General features: G+C 40.7%; 2 protein-coding genes across 50 annotated transcripts in view; one reads left to right on the top strand and one right to left on the bottom strand.

Annotated features, from left to right (window-relative positions):
* The window catches only part of SPCS1 (signal peptidase complex subunit 1), a 181,588-nt gene that overhangs the window by 21,530 nt on the left and 139,342 nt on the right, over positions 1-20,716 (bottom strand). The gene's annotated exons all lie outside the window — the stretch shown is intronic.
* Positions 1-20,716, top strand: part of PBRM1 (polybromo 1) — a 150,226-nt gene that overhangs the window by 262 nt on the left and 129,248 nt on the right. For 19 of the 47 annotated variants that reach the window (XM_050778459.1, XM_050778463.1, XM_050778430.1 and 16 more), the window contains exons 2-6: positions 751-3,437; positions 3,705-3,830; positions 5,782-5,934; positions 6,907-7,004; positions 16,806-16,953. In XM_050778459.1, the coding sequence (XP_050634416.1) occupies positions 3,783-3,830; positions 5,782-5,934; positions 6,907-7,004; positions 16,806-16,953 (447 nt within the window). In that variant the 5' untranslated portion in view covers positions 751-3,437; positions 3,705-3,782. Of the gene's footprint in view, positions 1-51; positions 230-750; positions 3,438-3,704; positions 3,831-5,781; positions 5,935-6,906; positions 7,005-16,805; positions 16,954-20,716 lie in introns of those variants that run through there. The other 28 variants (XM_050778460.1, XM_050778453.1, XM_050778436.1 and 25 more) reach the window with 8 other exon arrangements.

The raw sequence follows: 20,716 nt of genomic DNA, 5'->3' as shown, positions 1-20,716 counted from the left end.
CCGCGGAGGCCCCGCCCCGGCTGTGGGGACGCGCCGGTCGGGCCGGGCGCGCGGGGTTGGGCGGGGCGCGGCGGCGGGCCTCCCGATGGGCCCAGTAGCTTTGTCGCACCTGCCGGCAGGGACAAAGGCGCACTAAGGCCCGGAAACTCCCCGCCCTCCTCTTTCCCGCTCGTCGCGGGGCAGCTTCAAAGCTGTCAACGTTTCCCTCAGCCCCCAATACCAGTGACAGGTCGGGAAAGTCCTTCATTTCCTCCGTTGCTCAGGGCCTCTTTTTTTTGTTGTTATTTCTTGGCGGTTCGACACAAACTCTTACTGATTTTTCTTTCCGTATTTTTTCCGGGTGTTTTAATCAATGGGACTTCTATAGTAGAGGCCAAATATTTCAGCTTCTCATCTCAACACCACAAAGAATCCGGGTTTTTGGGAACTGTGTATATTTCTTGGTTTGGGGAAGCACAGTTTTGTTATTATAATAAGTTTTAATTTAAAGGGGCAGAAAGAGTTGCAAAAATATGGAAAAAGTCCTGAAAAATAAGTACACGGTATAGTGAATATAGAAATTCTTACAGTAGTTATAGAAGCGTATGTTGGGGTAAAATGTTTTAACTTACTTTCCAACACATTAGGACTCTTGACAAATAATTTTAGGTGTTATTTTTTCTCCATTTGGCTATGTGCTTCCCCCCAAAAAGTGCATATTGGACTCATGCACATAAAAGAGTAGCATAATTTTTGCTTTATTACTTACAGGTCGCCCATATTTGATTTTGAGCTCCAAAATGGAAGATTGGAAAATATGTTTTGAAGAGGTGTTTCAAATTAAAACAATAAAGAGTTATGTGTGGATGAATGGAAGGGCCTTGACCGCTTTCTTTGGCTTTGGGAATGTACAAAATACCTCAAATGTTAATATCCTACCAAAATTCCCAAGATAAGTAAATTGTGGTATATCTGTATGATAGATTACTATCAAGTCATCAAACATCATGAGGAAGAATGTTGACTTGGAAGAATCATCACTAAAACATAGGCTGTAAAATATGTGGTTTGTTAACATTTTGGTAAAAAATAATAGGTAACTAAGGCATAAACACCAAAAAACTGTGAATGACAACGTTAAAAGTGGTTTTTTCTTGGAAGTAGATTTATAGGTGTTTTTTTCCTTTGAGTCCTGTTTTCCAAGATTTTGTTTTAGGCATATATTGTATTGCTAAATATTACTAGAAATACAGGAGAGGGCTAAAGTTCATAAACGGTTGAAATACACCGTTTGTCTATACTAAGTCGATATTCTTCCAGTTGCACATTATTAAGTATTCTTAACTACCACTATAAATTATTGATTGTCAGACTCTTGAACTTGTAACTGTAATCAAGGCCATTTTAAAAATTGGAATTGAACTCTGGAATCTGTCTTTCCTCTTCATGGAAAAACAAAATTGCTGAAGGGATGCTTACAGGCTTTTTTTTTTTTTTTCCTTTTTTGAGACAAGGTCTCGCTTTGTTGCCCAGGCTAGAGTTCAGTAAAGTGATCATGGCTCACTGAAGCCTTGTGCTCCTAGGCTCAAGCAGACCTCTCACTTCAGCATCCCGAGTAGCTGGGATTACAGATGTGCAGCACCACACCCAGCTAATTTTTATTTTTGTAGAGACAAGGTCAGTCTGTGTTGTCCAATCTGGTCTTGAACCCTCTGCCTCAAGCGGTCATCCTGCCTCAACCTCTCCAAGTGCTAGGATTACAGATACGAGACCCTGTGCCTGGCTGAGGCCTTATAAACTATGCAAAACAAGCTTTTTTTTTTTTAAAGGTCGCACTCAAGTGCACTTTCTTTTTTTTTTTTTTTTTTTTTTTTGGAGACAGAGTCTTACTCTGTCCCCCAGCCTGGAGTGCAGTGGCACGATCCTGGCTCACTGCAATCTCTGCCTCCCAGGTTCAAGCAATTCCTGTGTCTCACCCTTTCGAGTACCTGGGATTACAGGCCCATGCCACCACCTCGCCTAGCTAATTTTTTGTATTTTTGATAGATACGGGGTTTCACCATGTTGGCCAGGCTGGTCTTGAACTCCTTACCTCAGGTTATCTGCCCACCTCAGCTTCCTAAATTGCTGGGATTACAGGCATGAGCCACTGTGCCTGGCCCTAAGTGCACTTTTAATACATTTATTAAAAGATAAATTGAGCACCTAACCTATACCAAATACTGTTCTGTAAGACAGGTCTACAAAAATGAATATGCTGTTCCTGTGCCTGGGGAACTTGCAGAAGTGATTTCACTTTATGTCTTTTTTTTTTTTTTTTCTTGAGACAGGGTCTTGCTCTGTCACCCAGACTGGAGTGCAGTGGTACGATCTCTGCTTGCTGCAACCTCCGCCTCCTGGGTTCAAGCAATTCTCGTGCCTCAGCCTCCCGAGTAGCTGGGTTAACAGGCATGCACTGCCTCACCCAGCTAATTTTTTTTTTTTTTTTTTTTTTTTTTTGAGACTGTCTTGGTCTGTCGCTTAGGCTGGAGTGCAGTGGTGCCATCTTGGCTCACTGCAACCTCTGCCTCCCGGGTTCAAGTGATTCTCCTGCCTCAGTCTCCCGAGTAGCTGGGATTATAGGTGCGTGCCACCACGCTCAGCCAATTTTTTTGTATTTTTAGTAGAGACGGAGTTTCACTGTGTCACCCAGGATGGTCTTGATCTCCTGACCTCAGGTAATCCACCTGCCTCAGCCTCCCAAAGTGCTGGGATTACAGGCATGACCCACCACACCCGGCATTACGTTCTCATTTTAGAGATGAAGAAACAGATCTGAGACGACATCAAGCTGATAATGAGAGGTGGAAGACTTAGGACTCCTATTCTGGTCTTATGAGCAAAGGTCCTGTTGTTTCTCCTACCTCATAACATTGCCCTTCTTGTTAAACTTTCAAAATATATTTTAAAATGTGTCCCATGGATAAGAAAATACTTGAAAATTATCCTTAAGTTGAAACTTTTTCTTGTCTTACCAAAGTAAATTAATGATTCAAGGATATTGGGATATTGTATCATCTGAATGACATACACATGCTGATAATTTATGTTTTTTGTCATTTGATGTTCAGTGGATTATTTATAAAAGTAATTTTGAACTCCTGCCAAAATGGTCGGCTTTTTTTTTTTTTTTTTTAACCTTGTCAAATTTTTATATGGTGTCTCCAATGCAGATAGGACTTTTGGAAATAAATGTTCTTTCTCTGAATTTTTTTTTTGTGGGGGAGGGTGTTTTCCAGACCTTTTGCTCACATGAGCCATTCTTGGTTTGTTCCAGCTTGCCAACACTTGGTGTCACATGTGAGCCTCCCACATGTATTCACTCTCCATTCCAGCTCTGTGATTGAACTCTGCTCTTATTGACTAGGGGGCAGTTGGGCAGGCATGCTTCATTCCTGGAATTGACAGTCATTCTTAATGTGAGTAAAGGGGAACCTCAATGAGACATCTTTAAACATATGAAAGCATTTGGTTTTAAAATGGAAGAACTGTCAGGTACTGTTAGTGTCTGAGCCTTTGCAGCAGTTTGTTTGATAGATAAAAGAGAACTGATATGCCTGTTTTCTCCAGTTCTCTTTATCTTCCTTTAGCAGTTCTATTTGAATGTTTTCTATCTATTCGTACTCATTTTTACTCCTTCTGACCCTTCTTTTCTATTTCCCCCTTCTCTTGTTCTTCTTTTTCAGTTTTGAATATACTAACACTGAATCAGCACTTCTAAAGCCCTTCCTTCTCCCACTGGCTTCACTTGACTTTCAGACATAATGAGGAGACTGGCTTTTCGAGGCGCTGGTTGTGCTCTGGTAAAGCTGGTAAATTACTGATTATCTACACCCTTTCCCTTTTCTGTCCTTCCTTGACTTTTTCCTTCCACCTTTCTTAAATTTTTGTTATCCTTTCCATAAAGATTCCCTCCTTATGTTCATCAAATTCACTTGTGTCTTTGTCATAGCTTGTTTAAAAGAGATTGATCCTTAATTTCTTTATCTTAATGAATTGAGGCCTGTTGATCAGCCTTTTATAAAAGGAACAAAAATCAGCAAAACTTGGCTAAGTTTTGGCTAAGCCTTTTGATGCTTTTAACTACTTTTAGCCAACTTCAAACTAATAATACTGTATAACAAACCGAAGCCTAGAGTAAGGAACATCATCATGGTAGATTTTGTTTTAAACAGCTTGTGGACTTCAGTTTGGAAAAAGAGATCTTAGACTTCTCTTTTTCCTTAATTGCTTACCAGGATTTTCAAATGTGATTGCTTTGCTCTTTCTGTTTCCTGGAGATCCCCAACTTTTCTTTCCATACTGCTGGCAACCAGAGCTCTCCTATTCTAATCATTCAGCTGCTGGTGTCATATTGTCCTGAAATTCAGTGTTTCCATGTGCCCACAATTATGAGGTACTCTAGTTGTATGACGTTCTTCATGATTGTAAGGCACATGGAAAAGCAGATGAGATGCTGACTCAAGAAGTAAATATCTTGGGGCCTCTGAACCCCCGGCCTGCCTGACTACCTCAGGTACTGAAGGATCAGTACCTTCAGTGTTGATGAGTGAAACTGGGTCTTTTTTTTCTTTTAGCTTTAGAAAAAGGCCTTTGACGGGCGGATCATGAGGTCAAGAGATCGAGACCATCCTGGCCAACATGGTGAAAACCCGTCTCCACTAAAAATACAAAAATTAGCTGGGCATGGTGGCACACCATGTAGTCCCAGCTACTTGGGAGGGTGAGGCAGGAGAATCGCTTGAACCTGGGAGGCGGAGGTTGCAGTGAGCAGAGATCGTGCCACTGTGCTCCAGCCTGGTGACAGAGCGAGACTCTACCTTAAAAAAATAAGTAAATAAAGATAAAGGCCTTTCAAATCACAATATGCTGTTTGATAGTATTGTTAGATTATATTACGGTATAAGCATTGCAGGACTTTCTTGGGTATATACTGTCTGTAGCAGATCATTTCAGTGGTTGCATTTCTTGTGTTATAAATAGTTACGGTTAAAAGTGTTAGAGTACGTCATATCACTAAAAGGAGATTAGTTTGAATTAACAGAAGAGTTGCAAAGGACAGTTTGTACTTCTGTCTAGGTATAGCAAGTCTCATTAAGTGTTTTCCAGGGATATGTCTTGTGGATCCTGCTTTAATGAATGGAGAACATTCATTTTCAGGGTATTAATTTTAGAGTACATCTAAAATACCAGAAGGTTAATTGTCCTCTGTCCCCTTACCTTTTTGCACTACTCATTTGTCCTAGGCTCTGCTTCTTGTTCTTTTCCACGTGATGGCCCACCTAGCAAATGATCATAATTGTAAGGCACATGGAGAAGCAGATGAGGTGCTGACTCCAGAATTGGATACCTTGGGGCCTTTATACCCCAGGCCTGCCTGACTGCCTCATGGGCTGAAGGCTTAATACCTTCAGCACACTATTGTACTACTACATGTAGGTTGGGAAACTCCAGTCTAGGGCAGATTTGGAGCCAGTTGTCACTCAAGATGGATGATATACAAATGAATATGCTTTTGTTGAATTTGTCCCATCAAAATTGAAAGTATAACATTTTGGTAAGTGAAAGACTAAAACAAGGAAGTCCAGGGCTTAAAACACACACACACACACACACACACACACACACACTTATAGCTAGTTAAACTACAACATGTTAAAATATTCTCCTAAGTGAGCCAGGAGTTTGGTGGCACGTGACCAGCTGAAGACTTGGTGACAGAGTCTATTTAAATGTAAGAACATGGCTAATTATTTCTTATAGAAGAAGCTGGATTCCATGGGTTCCAAGAGAAGAAGAGCTACCTCCCCTTCCAGCAGTGTCAGCGGGGACTTTGATGATGGGCACCATTCTGTGTCAACACCAGGCCCAAGCAGGAAAAGGAGGAGACTTTCCAATCTTCCAACTGTAGATCCTGTGAGTAACTTGGATTACATGGTTTCTCTCTGCTTTTCCCACGATTCCCCTATCTTCCCTTTAATGATAAAATTGGTACGATGCAAGGCGTCTCCACTTTTTTAAGATTCTGTTGATTGATAGTCTTTTTTTATGAATATTATGTATTCAGCTAAGTCTTAGAGTAATAGTGTGATCTTAATGAATAATTTCAGCATGTTACATCATATATTCGTTCAACAAATAACTGTGTGACTATCATGTGACAAGCACTGTTCTCATGGTTGGGATATAACCATGTGGGAAACAAGCCCATTTTTCACATGGAACTTAGATTCCGGGGGGGAGTAGAATATAAACAAGTAAACAAATAAAGAATAATGTATCCTCAGCTAGTAATAAGTGCTAAGAGGAAAATTTTGGGTGATTTGGACTGTTTTGGCCTGAATTCCCTAGAAGAGAGTTCCAGACAGAGAGAACCAGTGCAGAGGGGTTGGGTCAGGGATGAGTTTTGTGTGTCTTGGTTACAGAGCAGTAGATGGTCAGGAAGGAGAAGGAAACTGGCAAGCACCCATTCAGAGTATGTAGGGCCCACACGAGCAATGTTTGGAGTTTAGATTTTATTCTCTGTGAAGTGAGAAACCCTTCTGTTGGATGGCTTTAAGCAAGAGAGTGATGAACTGATTTAGTTTAAAAGAAAAAAAACCCTTCGATTGGATGACTTTAAGCAAGAGAATGATGAACTGATTTAGTTTAAAAGACAGAATCACCAGGAACATAAATCTGATGAAAGATACCAAAAAGTTAGTCAACTTGATTGTTTGAAAAGAGACATACTGTCAGCATATTTCAGACTTCAGCGTGTTTGGTAATATTGAGAGTCATCATATTTCTTCTCTACTTGTCTTTTATTGAAGAATAGAAAATAATTCTTACATCTACATTGGCTTTCTGTTCACGTTTTTAGTGATTTTCTCCTTTGCTAATGTGTAGATTGCCGTGTGCCATGAACTCTATAACACCATCCGAGACTATAAGGATGAACAGGGCAGACTTCTCTGTGAGCTCTTCATTAGGGCACCAAAGCGAAGGTAAGTTGGAAGCACATCAGTACAGTTGGGGGGGATTTGGTCCAGAGTCCATGTTTATTAAAGTGTTTGGAAATTGAGCTTTTTGTTGGCAGGAATGGCTTAAGTATACTGGGGTCCAATTTTAGTTTTTAGTAGTCAAGCTGTAGTGAAGCTTTTTTTTTTTTTTTGAGACGGAGTCTCGCTCTGTCACCCAGGCTGGAGTGCAGTGGCCGGATCTCAGCTCACTACAAGATCCGTCTCCCGGGTTTACGCCGTTCTGCCTCAGCCTCCCGAGTAGCTGGGACTACAGGCGCCCGCCACCTCGCCTAGCTAGTTTTTTGCATTTTTTAGTAGAGACGGGGTTTCACAGGGTTAGCCAGGATGGTTTCGATCTCCTGACCTCATGATCCGCCCGTCTCGGCCTCCAAGAGTGGTGAAGCTTTTTTTAAATTAAAAATCTGAGCCAGGCACAGTAACATGCACCTATAATCCCACCTACTTGATTTTTTGAGCCAGGCACAGGAGCATGCACTTGTAATCCCAGCTGTTTGGGAGACTGAGGCAAGAGAATTGCTTGAGCCAAGGAGTTTGACACCAGCCTGGGCAACATAAAGAAACCCTGTCTCTTAAAAACAAAAACAAAACCAAAAAGACCTGTGCAGAAAGATCTCTTGAGGCCACGAATTTGAGACCAGCCTGGGCAACATAATAAGTCCCATCTCTACAAACACATTTTTAAAAAATTAGGTGTGGTGGTGCTTACCTATAGACCCAGCTATTAGGGAGGCTGGGGTGGGAGGATTGTTTGAGCCCACGAGTTTGAGGCTACAGCGAGCCATGAGTGTCACTGCACTCCAGCCTGGGTGATAGAGCAAGAGCTTGCCTAAAAATAAATATTTAAAAAAGAGTACTGGCTGGGCGCGGTGCCTCAAGCCTGTAATCTCACCACTTTGGGAAGTCTAGGTGGGCAAATCACCTGAGGCTAGGAGTTCAAGACCAGCCTGGCCAACGTGGTGAAACCCTGTCTCTACTAAAAATATGAAAATTAGCCAGCACAAGGCTGGGAGCAGTGGCTCAAGCCTGTAATCCCAGCACTTTGGGAGGCCAAGGCGGGTGGATCACCTGAGGTCAGGAGTTCAAGACCAGCCTTGCCAACGTGGTGAAACCATGTCTCTACTAAAAATACAAAAATTAGCTGGGCTTGGTGGCAGGCGCCTCTAATCCCAGCTACTTGGGAGACTGAGGCAGGAGAATCGCTTGAACCTGGGAGGTGGAGGTTGCAGTGAGCCAAGATCGCACTGTTGCACTCCAGCCTGGATGACAAGAGTGAAACTCCATCTCAGAAAAAAAAAAAAAAAAAAAAAAAAAAGCCGGGCGTGGTGGTGGGCACCTGTAATCCCAGCTACTTGGGAGGCTGAGGCAGGAGAACTGCTTGAACCTGGGAGGCGGAGGTTGCAGTGAGCTGAGATCATGCCACTGTACTCCAGCCTGGGTGATAGAGCCATTCTGTAGGTTGCCTTTTCATTTTGTACAGTGTCTTTCATGTACAAAAGGTTTTAATTTTCATAAAGTTTATGTCATCTTTTTCTTTTGTTGCCTGTGCCTTTGGTGTTGTATCCATGAAATGAATGCCAAATCCAATATCATGAAGCTTTTCCCCTATGTTTTTGTATTAATCAGGATTCTCTTGGACAGGACTAGGCTGCAAATTTTCCAAACTTTTATGCTCTGCTTCTTTTATAAAACTGATTGCGTTAAACAGTACCCAACTCACCTCTTGAATGCTTTGCTGCTTAGACATTTCTTCTGCCAGATACCCTAAATCATCTTTCTCAAGTTCAAAGTTGCACAAATCTCTAGGACAGGGGCAAAATGCCCCAGTCTCTTTGCTAAAACCTAACAAAAGTCACCTTTACTCCAATTCCCAACAAGCTCCTCATCTCCATTTGAGACCACCTCAGCCTGGACCTTATTGTCCATATTGTTGTCAGGCTTTTGGTCAAAGCCATTCAAGTCTCTAGGAAGTTCCAAACTTTCCCACATTTTCCTGTCTTCTTCTGAGCCCTCCAAACTGTTCCATCATCTGCCTGTTGTCCAGTTCCAAAGTCGCTTTCACATTTTTGGGTATCTTTTCAGCAGCGCCCAACTCTACTGGTACCAATTTACTGTATTAGTTCGTTTTCACACTGCTGATAAAGACATACCCGAGACTGGGAAGAAAAAGAGGTTTAACTGAACTTACAGTTCCATATGACTGGGGAAGCCTCAGAATCATGGTGGGAGGTGAAAGGCACTTCTTATATCAGTGGCAAGAGAAAAATGAGCAAGAAGCAAAAGTGGAAACCCCTAATAAATCCGTCAGATCTCTTGCAACTTAATCACTATCACGAGAATAGCTTGGGAAAGACTGGCCCCCATGATTCAGTTACCTCCCCCTGGGTCCCTCCCACAGTATATAGGATTTCTGGGAGATGCAATTCAAGTTGAGATTTGAATGGGGACACAGCACAACCATATCAGTTTTCCTCTAAGAGTTGTATAGTTTTAGCTCTTTTTACATTTAGGCCTTTGATCCATTTTGAATTAATTTTTATAAGTAGTGTTTAGGTGAGGATCCCGCTTCATTCTTTATATGTGTATATCCAGTTTTCCCAGCATCATTTGTTGAAAAGACAGCTTTTCTCTTTGAATGGTTTTGGCACCTTTGTCAAAATTCGCTTGACCATGTATGTGAGGGTTATTTCTAGGCTCCATTTGGTCCCTTTGTCTGTTTTTATACCAGTAGCACACATTTTAACTACTGCAAGCAACATATTCAGTGGCAAAAGACTTAAAGCTTTTCCTCTAAGATCACGAACAAGACAGAGATGCCCACTTTCACCACTTCTATTCAACACCGTGTTCACCGTGGAATAAATCCCACTTGGTTATGGTATATAATCCTTGTAATATGCTGCTGAATTCAGTTTGCTAATATTTTATTGAGAAATTTTGCATCAGTGTTCGTAAGTGATATGGATCAGTGGTTTTCTTGTAGTGTCTTTGTCTGGCTTTGGTATCAGGATAATGCTAGCGTCATAGAATAAGTTAGGACGTGATCTCTCCTCTTCAGTTTTTTGGAAAAGTTTCATAAGGCTTGGTGTTAGTTCTTGAAATGTCTGGTTAGAATTCATCAGTGAAGCTATCAGTCTAGGGCTTTTTCTTTGTGGGAGATTTTTTATTACTGATTTAGTGTCCTTACTAGTTATAGGTTTACTCAGGCTTTGTATTTCTTTGGTAGGTTGTGTGTTTCTAGGAAATTATCCATTTCTTCTAGTTTATCTAATTTGTTGGCATACATGTTTTCCTAGAACTCTCTCATAATCCTTTTTATTTTTGTGGCATTGGTTGTAATGTCTCCTCTTTATGATTTTAGTTATTTGCATCTCTTTTCTCCCTTCCTTCTTCTCTCCCTCCCTCCTTCTTTCTGTCTTTTTTTGAGACAGGATCTTGCTTTGACACCCAGGCTGGAGTGCAGTGGCAATCACAGTTCAGTGCAGACTCAACCTCCTGGACTCAAGCAGTCCTATCACCTGCGTGCTACTATACCTGGCAAATATATGTATTTTATATATGTGTGTATTTACATAGTAAACATATAAAATATATATGCTACGTATAATGTGTATTTTTTATTCATATATGTAAAAACATGCTGGATTCTTACATAATGCAACATATGTTAAATACATATGTAATGTTAGGTAAGGAGATACATATATATAGATAGATAGATATATATACATATTTTTTTGTGTGTGTGGAGACATGGTTTCCCTGTGTTGCCGAGGCTGGTCTCAAACTCCTGGGCTCAAGTGATCCTCCTACCTTGGCCTCCCAAAGTGCTAGGATCACAAGTGTGAGCCACCACACCCAGCCTCTCTTTTTTTTTTTTTTTTTTTTTTTTTGAGACAGAGTTTCGCTCTTGTTGCCCAGGCTGGAGTGCAGTGGTGCGATCTCGATCATGGCTCACCACAACCTCCGCCTCCTGGGTTCAAGCAGTTCTCCTGCCCCAGCCTCCCGAGTAGCTGGGATTACAGGCATGCGCCACCACGCCCAGCTAATTTTGTATTTGTAGTAGAGATGGGATTTCTCTATGTTGGTCAGGCTGGTCTTGAACTCCTGACCTTAGGTGATCCGCCCACCTTGGCCTCCCAAAGTGCTGGGATTACAGGCGTGAGCCACTGTGCCCAGCTCTTTCTTTCTTAGTTAATCTAGCTAAGGATTTACCAATTTTGTTGATCTTTTAAAAAAAAAAAAAAAACTCTTTGTTTAATTTTTAAAATTGTTTTTCTGTTCTCTAATTTCATTTATCTGCATTCTATCTTTTTCTTTTTTTTTTTTTGGAGACAATGTCTTGCTCTGTTGCCCAGGCTGTAGTGCAGTGGCATGATCATGGCTCATTGCAGCCTCTGCCTTCTAGGTTCAAGCGATTTTTATGCTTCAGCCTCCCAGGCAACTGGGATTATAGGCATGTGCCACCATGCCTGGCTAATTTTTGTATTTTTAGTAGAGATTGGGTTTCACTTTGTTGCCCAGGCTGGTCTTAAGCTCTTGACCTCAAGTGATCCGTCCACCTCAGCCTCCCAAAGTACTGGGATTACAGACATGAGCCACTGCACTGGCCCACCTTTCTATTTATTATCTACTGCTAGCTTTGGGCTTAGTTTGCTCTTCTTTTCTCTAATTCCATGAGAGAGAAGCTTTTCTTTTCTTTTTTTTTTTTTTTTGAGATGGAGTCTTGCTCTGTTGCCCAGGCTGGAGTGCAGTGGCACAGTCTTGGCTCACTGCAACTTCCACCTCCTAGGTTCAAGCGATTCTCCTGCCTTCCTGAGTAGCTGGGATTACAGGCATACACCACTATGCCTGGCTAATTTTTTTTGTACTTTTATTAGAGACAGGGTTTTGCCGTATTGGCCAGGCTGGTCTCAAACTCCTGACCTCAGGTGATCCACCTGCCTCAGCCTCCCAAAGTGCTGGGATTACAGGCTTGAGCCGCCGTGCCTGGCTGAGAGTGAAGCATATTTTTTAAATTATTTAATTTTTTTGTTTCATTTTTTTTTAATACCTGGTTCACACAGTCTGTATAAAAATTAATAGTTCTTATGGCTGGGCGCGGTGGCTCATGCCTGTAATCTCATCACTTTGGGAGGCCGAGGTGAGTGGATCGCTTGAGGTCAGGAGTTCAAGACCAGCCTGGCCAACATGGTGAAACCCCGTCTCTACTAAAAATGCAAAAATTAGCCAGGCGTGGTGGTAGGTGCCTGTAATCCCAGGTACTTGGGAGGTTGAGGTGGGAGAATTGCTTGAACCCGGGAGGTGGAGGTTACAGTGAGCTGAGATCGCACCATTGCACTCCAGCCTGGACAACAAGAGCGAAACTCCGTCTCAAAAAAATTAAAAATTCATAAAAAAAATTTTTTAGCTCTTAAGACATTATTGAAGTTGTCGCAGTGATGTTTAAAAGGGATCAGTTTTTAAAATTACACAGAGAGTCATCTTGCACACACCTTCCTATGGAAGGTATGTTCCGCTAACTAGAACATCTTTCCTCTCTTGCTGTCAAAATATAATCACTATTCTCTTCAAAACTCTGGCTATTGGCCAGACGTGGTGGCTCACGCCTGTAATCCCAACACTTTGGGAGGCCGAGGCAGGTGGATCACCTGAGTTCAGGAGTTCGAGACCAGCCTGACCAACATGGAGAAACCACATCTCTACTAAAAATACAAAATTAACCGGTTATGGTGGCGTGCGCCTATAATCTCAGCTACTCGGGAGGCTGAGGCAGGAGAGTCACTTGAACCCAGGAGGCAGAGGTTGCTGTGAGCCAAGATCACACCATTGCACTCCAGCCTGGACAACAAGAGTGAAACTCTGACTCAAAAAAAAAAAAAAACAAAAAAAAAAACCATCTGGGAATTGAAGTTATTTGTTCTGAAAACATATATGAGAGTGTTAGAAAAGTGGTCCCCAAATATTTCCACATTCTAATCCCTGAAACCTGTGAATATATTGTGTTACATGGCGGAGGGGAATTAAGTTTGCTAATCAGCTGATCTTGAATTGGAGCGGTTATCCTGGATTATCCATGTGGGTCCAGTGTAATCACAAGGGTCCTTAAATGGGGAAGAGGGAGACAAGTTCAGTCAGAGATTTGAAGATGCTATACTGCTGGCTCTGAAGATGGAGGAAAGAGACTACAAGCCAAGGAATGCAGGTGAGATCTAGAAGCTGAAAAAGGCGAGGAAGTCTTTTTCACTAGATGCTCTGTACTAGACATCCAGAGGGCATGCAGCCCTGCCAATACCTTGATTTTAGCCCAGTGAGACCCATTTTGGACTTCTGACCTCTAGAACTAATATAGTAAATGTGTTTTGTTTTAAGCCTTCAAGTTTGTGGTAATTTGTTACAGCAGCTGTAGAAAGCTGTAAGTTAACTAAAGATTTAGATTCATTCATGACTGTTGATGCTACAGTGGGTAGCTACCGAGCTGTAAGTTGAACTGGAGACAAATTTCTCACCTCAACGAGTGAGCCACTGAGAGTGCAGTGTCATCATTCTGAATTAGGAGAGCCCTGTGAATTAGCAAATTAGCCATGGCCGAAAAGGAAGCATTGTTTTTAAAATGAGGTAACTGTCTCCATATTTGAGTTGGTTTATCAGTAATAGTCTTCTGAAAGTTATTTAATTAGCATAAAGTAGTAAAAGCATGTATTTATTGTTTGCCACATTCTAGACACAATACCAAGCATTTTCCCGACCATATCTTATTTAAAATTCTGAGTTATCCCAGTTTATAGGTGAGAACTTGCACAAGTTCTTGTAACTACTAAAAGATAACTGTTGTTCAGACTAAAGTCGTTCTGACTCCAAAGCCTGTGCTCTTAACCATTATGTGGTATAGAGTAGCAGCATCATACTGAAGTATACAAAACACCTTTTATAGAAGATACCATCCCTCTGCTGCCTCCTTTTCACCGGCAGGCTAGTGGTGAGGGACAGAGGATACACACCTTGGGTGTTGGACCACTGTCATGTTACAACCTCAAAGGTAATGGTGGCTTTCTCTGATGCACCTCTGTGGAATGTATATTTTTTCTCAAGTATTTATGAGAATTAGTATTGCTCAGAGCTACACAATTTGTGAATACCTTTTTGATACTTTGTTTTAGTTACTTTATTAGTCTGCTTTGTACTAGGACATCCAAATCAACAATGGCTGAAACAAAAGAGAAATTTCTTTCTCTTGTGTAAAAGTTCTGTTCTGTGAAGTTGTCGAGGTACAAGTATTAGCCAACTCTATTCTGCGATCTTTGTGGTATCACCCTTGCCTGCACGGTCTGAGATGACTCACTACCACAACTACCTTCCAGCCAGTATGGAAAAAGAATGAATGTTAAGGACATGACTTGGATGTGACACACTTCAGCTCTCATATTGGCTAGAACCTAGCTGCAGTGAGGCTGGAGAATAAATATGGTCTTTAAGATTTTGTTTTGTTTTGTTTTGTTTTCCTTAGAGACAAGGTTTTGCCATGTCACATAGGCTGGAATGCAGGCTACTCACAAGCACCATCTTTCCACACTACAGCCTTGACCTGCAGGGCTCACGCAGTCCTCCCTCAGCCACCCAAGTAGCTGGGACGACAGGTGTGCAACACCATGCTGGCTGAGAATATGGTCTTATTAGTAGCCATGCAGCAGCTTAGAATGCTGTCATCCTGGGAAGAAGGGAGAATGGGGTATGGAGTAGCCCACAGGCTCTCTGCGCACCAGGGCTAGTGTTTCTCATTATGCTGATTAAAACTTTGCGTTTTGGCTATTTTGCAGCTGTACGCCAGACTGCCTTCACCTATTGTTTAAAGAGAAAAGTTGTTTTGAAAGAACATACAATATAATCCTGTTTATGTTAAATTTGGTTTGTGCGTACATGTGCCTATAGATAAGTCTGGAAGAATGTCTATAAAAATGCAAATAGTGCTATTTATTCTGGATTATAAGGATGATTCTTACCTTTGATGGTTTTCTGTATGTTTGATTTCAGTGGAAAAAATTAGTACTGTTAGAAATTAGAACTATTTCATTTTGAAATGGGGGGACCCTGTTTTGACCATATGACATAGAGTGAGAGGTTGGTATCCTGATTTTTCTTTTGTCTTTGTGGTAATTCTAAAAATGTTGGTGAGGAACCTTGTAGCAGTGATTCTGGGGGATAGTGTCCTTTCTAGGCACATGTCCTCATTGAATTCTCAATTGTCTACAGATAATCCCTTTAGCTTGAGACACTGCTGGGGTCCTGCCTCAATCCCCTTAGCTTGAGACACTGCTGGGGTCCTGCCTCAGCAAAGAGCACTGGACTGTGGGTCCAGTAGGCCCAAATGGAGAGGACCATCTTGGATATGAAGTTATCAAAGCCCTAATGTTTGCTGTGAGAAGGTTCCTTGATACCACTGACAACATCAGTATTCTTTCTGCTTTTTCTCTGATATCTCAATATTCTGATTTTTTTGGTTGAAAAAAGTTTCGTGTAAGTGGACCTGCACAGTTCAGTGGTCAACTGTACTGTATTAACATTCACATCCTGATTTCAATGGTTGAGCTGTGGTCCTTGTTTGTGAGAAACAAACACTAAATTATCAGGCGTGATGGGGCATCATGTCAGAACTTATTCAAATGGTTTGGAAAAAAGTACTGTTTTTGAAACTTTTATGTCAGAATACAAATTTAAAAATAATTTAAATATGCATAATAAAAGAATGGCTATAACTTGTCAGCTAAGATTTCAAGAGAGATTTAAGTCTTAATCGCCATGATGTTATTTGTAATAACTTATCTCTTACACATGTAGAATGGGGCTGAATACCTACCCCTGTGCAGAATTGAGAAAATAGTCACATCGTTTTTCAGAAGGTTTACTTGTTTCATGGAACTTCATTTGAAGAAAGCCAGAAAAAATACTAAACATCCATGAACCCTAAACCCAAGATGTTATTTTGGGAACTTAAGAAATTGTCATTAAAATTATTTAAGGAATTAAATAAATTAATTATTTTAAGAAATTTTGTCATTGTAATTACCTCCAAAGTTTCTTTTGTGTTCCTCACTACCCCTCTCCTTCAAGGTATAACCACAAAGCCAAATTTTGTATTTCTTAGTCCCATGCTTTTTTTTTTTTTCTAAGAGTTTGGTTGTGTTTAGATGTATCTGATGTCCGCTCATCTTTGTTAAGCTACTTAAGCCAAGGGCTCATCTTCGTCCTTTGTAATTTTAGTAATTGGTATTAAAGCAGCATTTATAACAGGCATTTGATAGTACTTGGCAGAAAAAATTTATGTGCTCACTTACTGAAGAAAGAGTCCATTTTGTAAGTTTATAAAGAGTTGAGACATATATCTGTTTTCACACTTTTGAGCACTATGAAAGGTAAATCATTTTCATTTATAAAAGATGCCATTGACACAGGTTTAGCGTTGGCGCCCTAAACATTAAATATTTAGCATAGAAAAGATCATCACAGGTGTTAATTTAGGTTTTTATATCATTAACATGTTTTGAAAAGGGAATGCATGGGCATCTTGCTTTTGTTACTCCCTTTTAGTTCTAATGTGAGTTTGATTGTGGATTTTTTTTTTTTTTTTTTTTTAGTAAGCTCCAAAGTCTGTGAAAGATTCTAATATGCCTGTCACTTGGGATATTGAACATTACCATAAATAGTTTTGAAATACAACTTTTTGTAAGCTTCAGATTAATATCTCCTTTAAAAAAATTTAAATTATAACAGAAATCAACCAGACTATTATGAAGTGGTTTCTCAGCCCATTGACTTGATGAAAATCCAACAGAAACTAAAAATGGAAGAGTATGATGATGTTAATTTGCTGACTGCTGACTTCCAGCTTCTTTTTAACAATGCAAAGGCCTATTATAAGGTAAGAAATTATGAAATTTGGAAGATACCAATTTGATAATTGGCTTCTTTATAAATCTGGCAGGTGAGTAGTAGTTTCTTTATGTGGCTTGAGTTTGTATTTGTCTTATTCGTAAAGAGACTGAACATTCATATGAGTTTTGTTTCTTATTTATTTACATATTTTAATTTATTATTTTTTGAGACAGAGTCTTGCTCTGTTACCCGGGCTGGAGTGCAGTGGTGAGATCTTGGCCACGGCAACCTCCACCTCCCAGGTTCAAGCAATTCTCCCACCTCAGCATTCTGAGTAGCTGGCGCTTCAGTCATGTACCACCATGCCCAGCTAATTTGTGCATGTTTTGTAGAGACCAGGGTTTCACCATGTTGCCCAGGCTGGTTTTGAACTCCTGGGCTCAAGTAATCTGCCTGCCTTGGCCTCCCAAAGTGCTGGGATTGTGGACGTGAGCCACTGTGCCCAACCCACGTTCATGTGATTATGAACTATTCTTATTTTTCCTCTGTCTGCTGAAATCTTTTGCCCATTTTTCTCTTGGTTGTTGGTCATTTTCATATTTCTGGAACTTTTTTTTTCTTTTTTTTTTTTAGAGACAGTCTCACTATGTTACCCAGGCTGGTCTCAAACTCCCGGCCTCGAGTGATCCTCCTGCCTCAGCCTTGTGAGTAGCTGGGACTACAGACATGAGCCACCACTCCTGGCTTTAGAAATTTTTTTTTTTTTTTTTTTTGAGACAAAGTCTGTTGCCCAGGTTGGAGTGCAGTGGTACGATCTCAGCTCACTGCAGCCTCTTCTTCCCAGGTTCAAGTGATTCTCCTGCCTCAGCCCCCCAAGTAACTGGGATTACGTGTGCCCACCACCACACCCGGCTAATTTTTGTATTTTTAGTAGAGATGGGGTTTCACCATGTTGGCCAGGCTAGTCTTGAACTCCTGACCTCAAGTGATCCACACACCTCCCAAAGTGCTGGGACAACAGGCATGAGCCACCATGCCTGGCCATAGAAATTTTTTTTTTTTTTCTTGAGACGGAGTCTCGCTCTGTTTCCCGGGCTGGAGTGCAGTGGCACGATCTCGGCTCACTGCAAGCTCCGACTCCCAGGTTCACGCCATTCTCCTGCCTCAGCCTCCAGAGTAACTGGGACTACAGGCGCCCGCCACCACGCCTGGCTAATTTTTTGTATTTTTAGTAGAGACGGGGTTTCACCGTGTTAGCCAGGATGGTCTCCATCTCCTGACCTCGTGATCCGCCTGCCTCAGCCTCCCAAAGCTGGGATTACAGGTGTGAGCCACCGCGCCCAGACAAAATTTTTTAATTATTGTAGTTACTAAACCTTTTTTGATTATGTGTTTTAGTTTTTATATATATATTTTTTTCTTTGATTTTGTGTGTTTTAAATATCTTCTCCCACTGTGTGCATATCTTTTTACCTTTCATGGTATTTTTTGATGAACAGAAATGTTTTATTTTAGTATAATCAAATTTATCAATCTTTCAATGAGTTTATTTGTATCTTGTTTCAGAGATTTCTCTTGCCCAAGATATTCTTCTATTACATGCTTTTCTTAAAGTTTTATAGTTTTGTCTTTCACATAAGCCTTTAATGCAGCTGGGATTGATTTTTGTCTTTTATAAGGTAGGAATAAATGTAGCTGGGATTGATTTTAGTCTTTTATAAGGTAGGAATCAATTTTTTTCCCACGGGTATAACTAACACTATTCTCTCTGCGTTTGTTCGCAGTCACTGCTGTCATCATTTTCATGTATTCATGGATCTATTTCTGTCCTTTTATTCTAATAGGCCATTCTATTTCTATCTTAATTACTTTGGCTTTATAATTTTTTTTTTTTTTTTTTTGAGACACGATCTCTCTTGTTGCCTAGGCTGGAGTGCAGTGGCGTGATCTTGGCTCACTACAGCCCTCGTCTCCTGGGTTCAAGCAATCTTCCTGCCTTAGCCTCCTGATTAGCTGGGACTACAGGTGCTCACCATCACACATGGCTGATTTTTTGTATTTTTGATAGAGACGGGATTTCGCCACGTTGCCCAGGCTAGTCTTGAACTCCTGGGCTCAAGCTATCTACCCTCGTCAGCCACCCAAGTGCTGGGATTACAGGCATAAACCACCATGCCCAGCTTGCTTTATACTTCTTTTTCTGGTTAGAAAGCAGGTTAACTACACTTTACCCTTTGCCATTTCGTACGCGTTTTACATTAGTGTGTTAAGTCAACAAGCACACAAAAAATTTTTTTTGAATTTTTATTGTGATTGCATTGACTGTAGATGAATATTAGTGAAAATTTACATAATGTTGACTGTTCCAGTCTGTGAATTTGGTATGTCTTCATTTATTTACATCTTTTTAAAAGTATTTTAGTAAAGCTTTAAATGTTTCTTCATAAAGATTCTGCAAATATGTTGTTAAGTTTATTCTTGAAACTATAAATGTTTTGGTTTTGGGTTTTTATTTTATTTTATTTTGTTTTGTTTTGTTTTGTTTTGAGATGGAGTCTTGCTCTGTTGCCAGGCTGGAGTTGCAGTGGCCTGATCTCGGCTCACTGCAACCTCCGACTCCCTGGTTCAAGTGATTCTCCTTCCTCAGCCTCCCAAGTAGCTGGGATTACAGGCATGTGCCGCCACGTCCAGCTAATTTTTGTATTTTTAGTAGAGATGGAGTTTCACCATGTTGTCAAGGCTGGTCACGAACTCCTGACCTCAGGTGATCCACCCACTCTGGCCTCCCAAAGTGTTGGGATTACAGGTGTGAGCTGCTGTGCCCAGTCCTTTTAAAATCTTTTATATCCTCACTGATTTGTCTGCATGAACTTTCCACTTACTGAATTCAGTGTTTTAAAATCTTACACTCTGATTATCAATTTGTCTATTTCTCCTTATAATTCTGTTACTATTTGCCTTATATATTTTGAAATCATGCAAATAGGAACATACCAGTTTAAAATCATTATATTATCCTAGTAAATTGAACTTTTTGTCATTATGTGATAGCCCTTTTTATTACTAGTAATGTATTTTATTTGAAGTCTGTTTTGTTTGACATTAATGTAGTTATACTAGCTTTATTTTGGTGTTTACCTAGTTTGTTTTTTTCATTCTTATACTTTTAACATGTTCATATTCTTTTAATGCTGAGGTATGTCTTGTAAACAACATATATATGAACTCCTATTACTCCAGTGTATAATCTTTATCTTTTAACTAGAGCATTTCAACTCTTCATAGTTTTAGTAATTACCATTATGTTTAGATACGTTTCTACCGTCTAAATTTCTACTCTATTCATTTCATCTTTTTTTATTTATTTTTTAATCTTTTTATTTATTTATTTATTTATTTATTTATTTTTGAGACAGAGTCTCACTCAGCTGCCCAGGCTGGAGTGCAGTGGTGCGATCTTGGCTCACTGCAACCACCATCTCCCGGATTCAAGCGATTCTTCTGTCTCAGCCTCCCGAGTAGCTGGGATTACAGGCACCCACCATCATGCCCAGCTAATTTTTGTATTTTTATGGGGTTTTACCATGTTGGCCAGGCTGGTCCTGAACTCCTGACCTCAGGTGATCTGCCTGCCTTGACCTCCCAAAAGTTCTAGGATTACAGGCGTGAGCCACCATGCCTGGCCTTAAGTGTTTTTAAAGATGAGGTCTCACTAAGTTGCCCAGGCCAGACTCAAACTCCTGGACTCAAACAGTCTTCCCACTGCCGTCTACCAGGTAGCTAGGACTGCAGGTGCACACCACCTTGCT

This window comes from Macaca thibetana, chromosome 2 (genome assembly GCF_024542745.1).
Source record: "Macaca thibetana thibetana isolate TM-01 chromosome 2, ASM2454274v1, whole genome shotgun sequence".
NCBI classification, from domain to species: domain Eukaryota; kingdom Metazoa; phylum Chordata; class Mammalia; order Primates; family Cercopithecidae; genus Macaca; species Macaca thibetana.
This window is presented reverse-complemented; position numbering and strand designations above follow the sequence as displayed.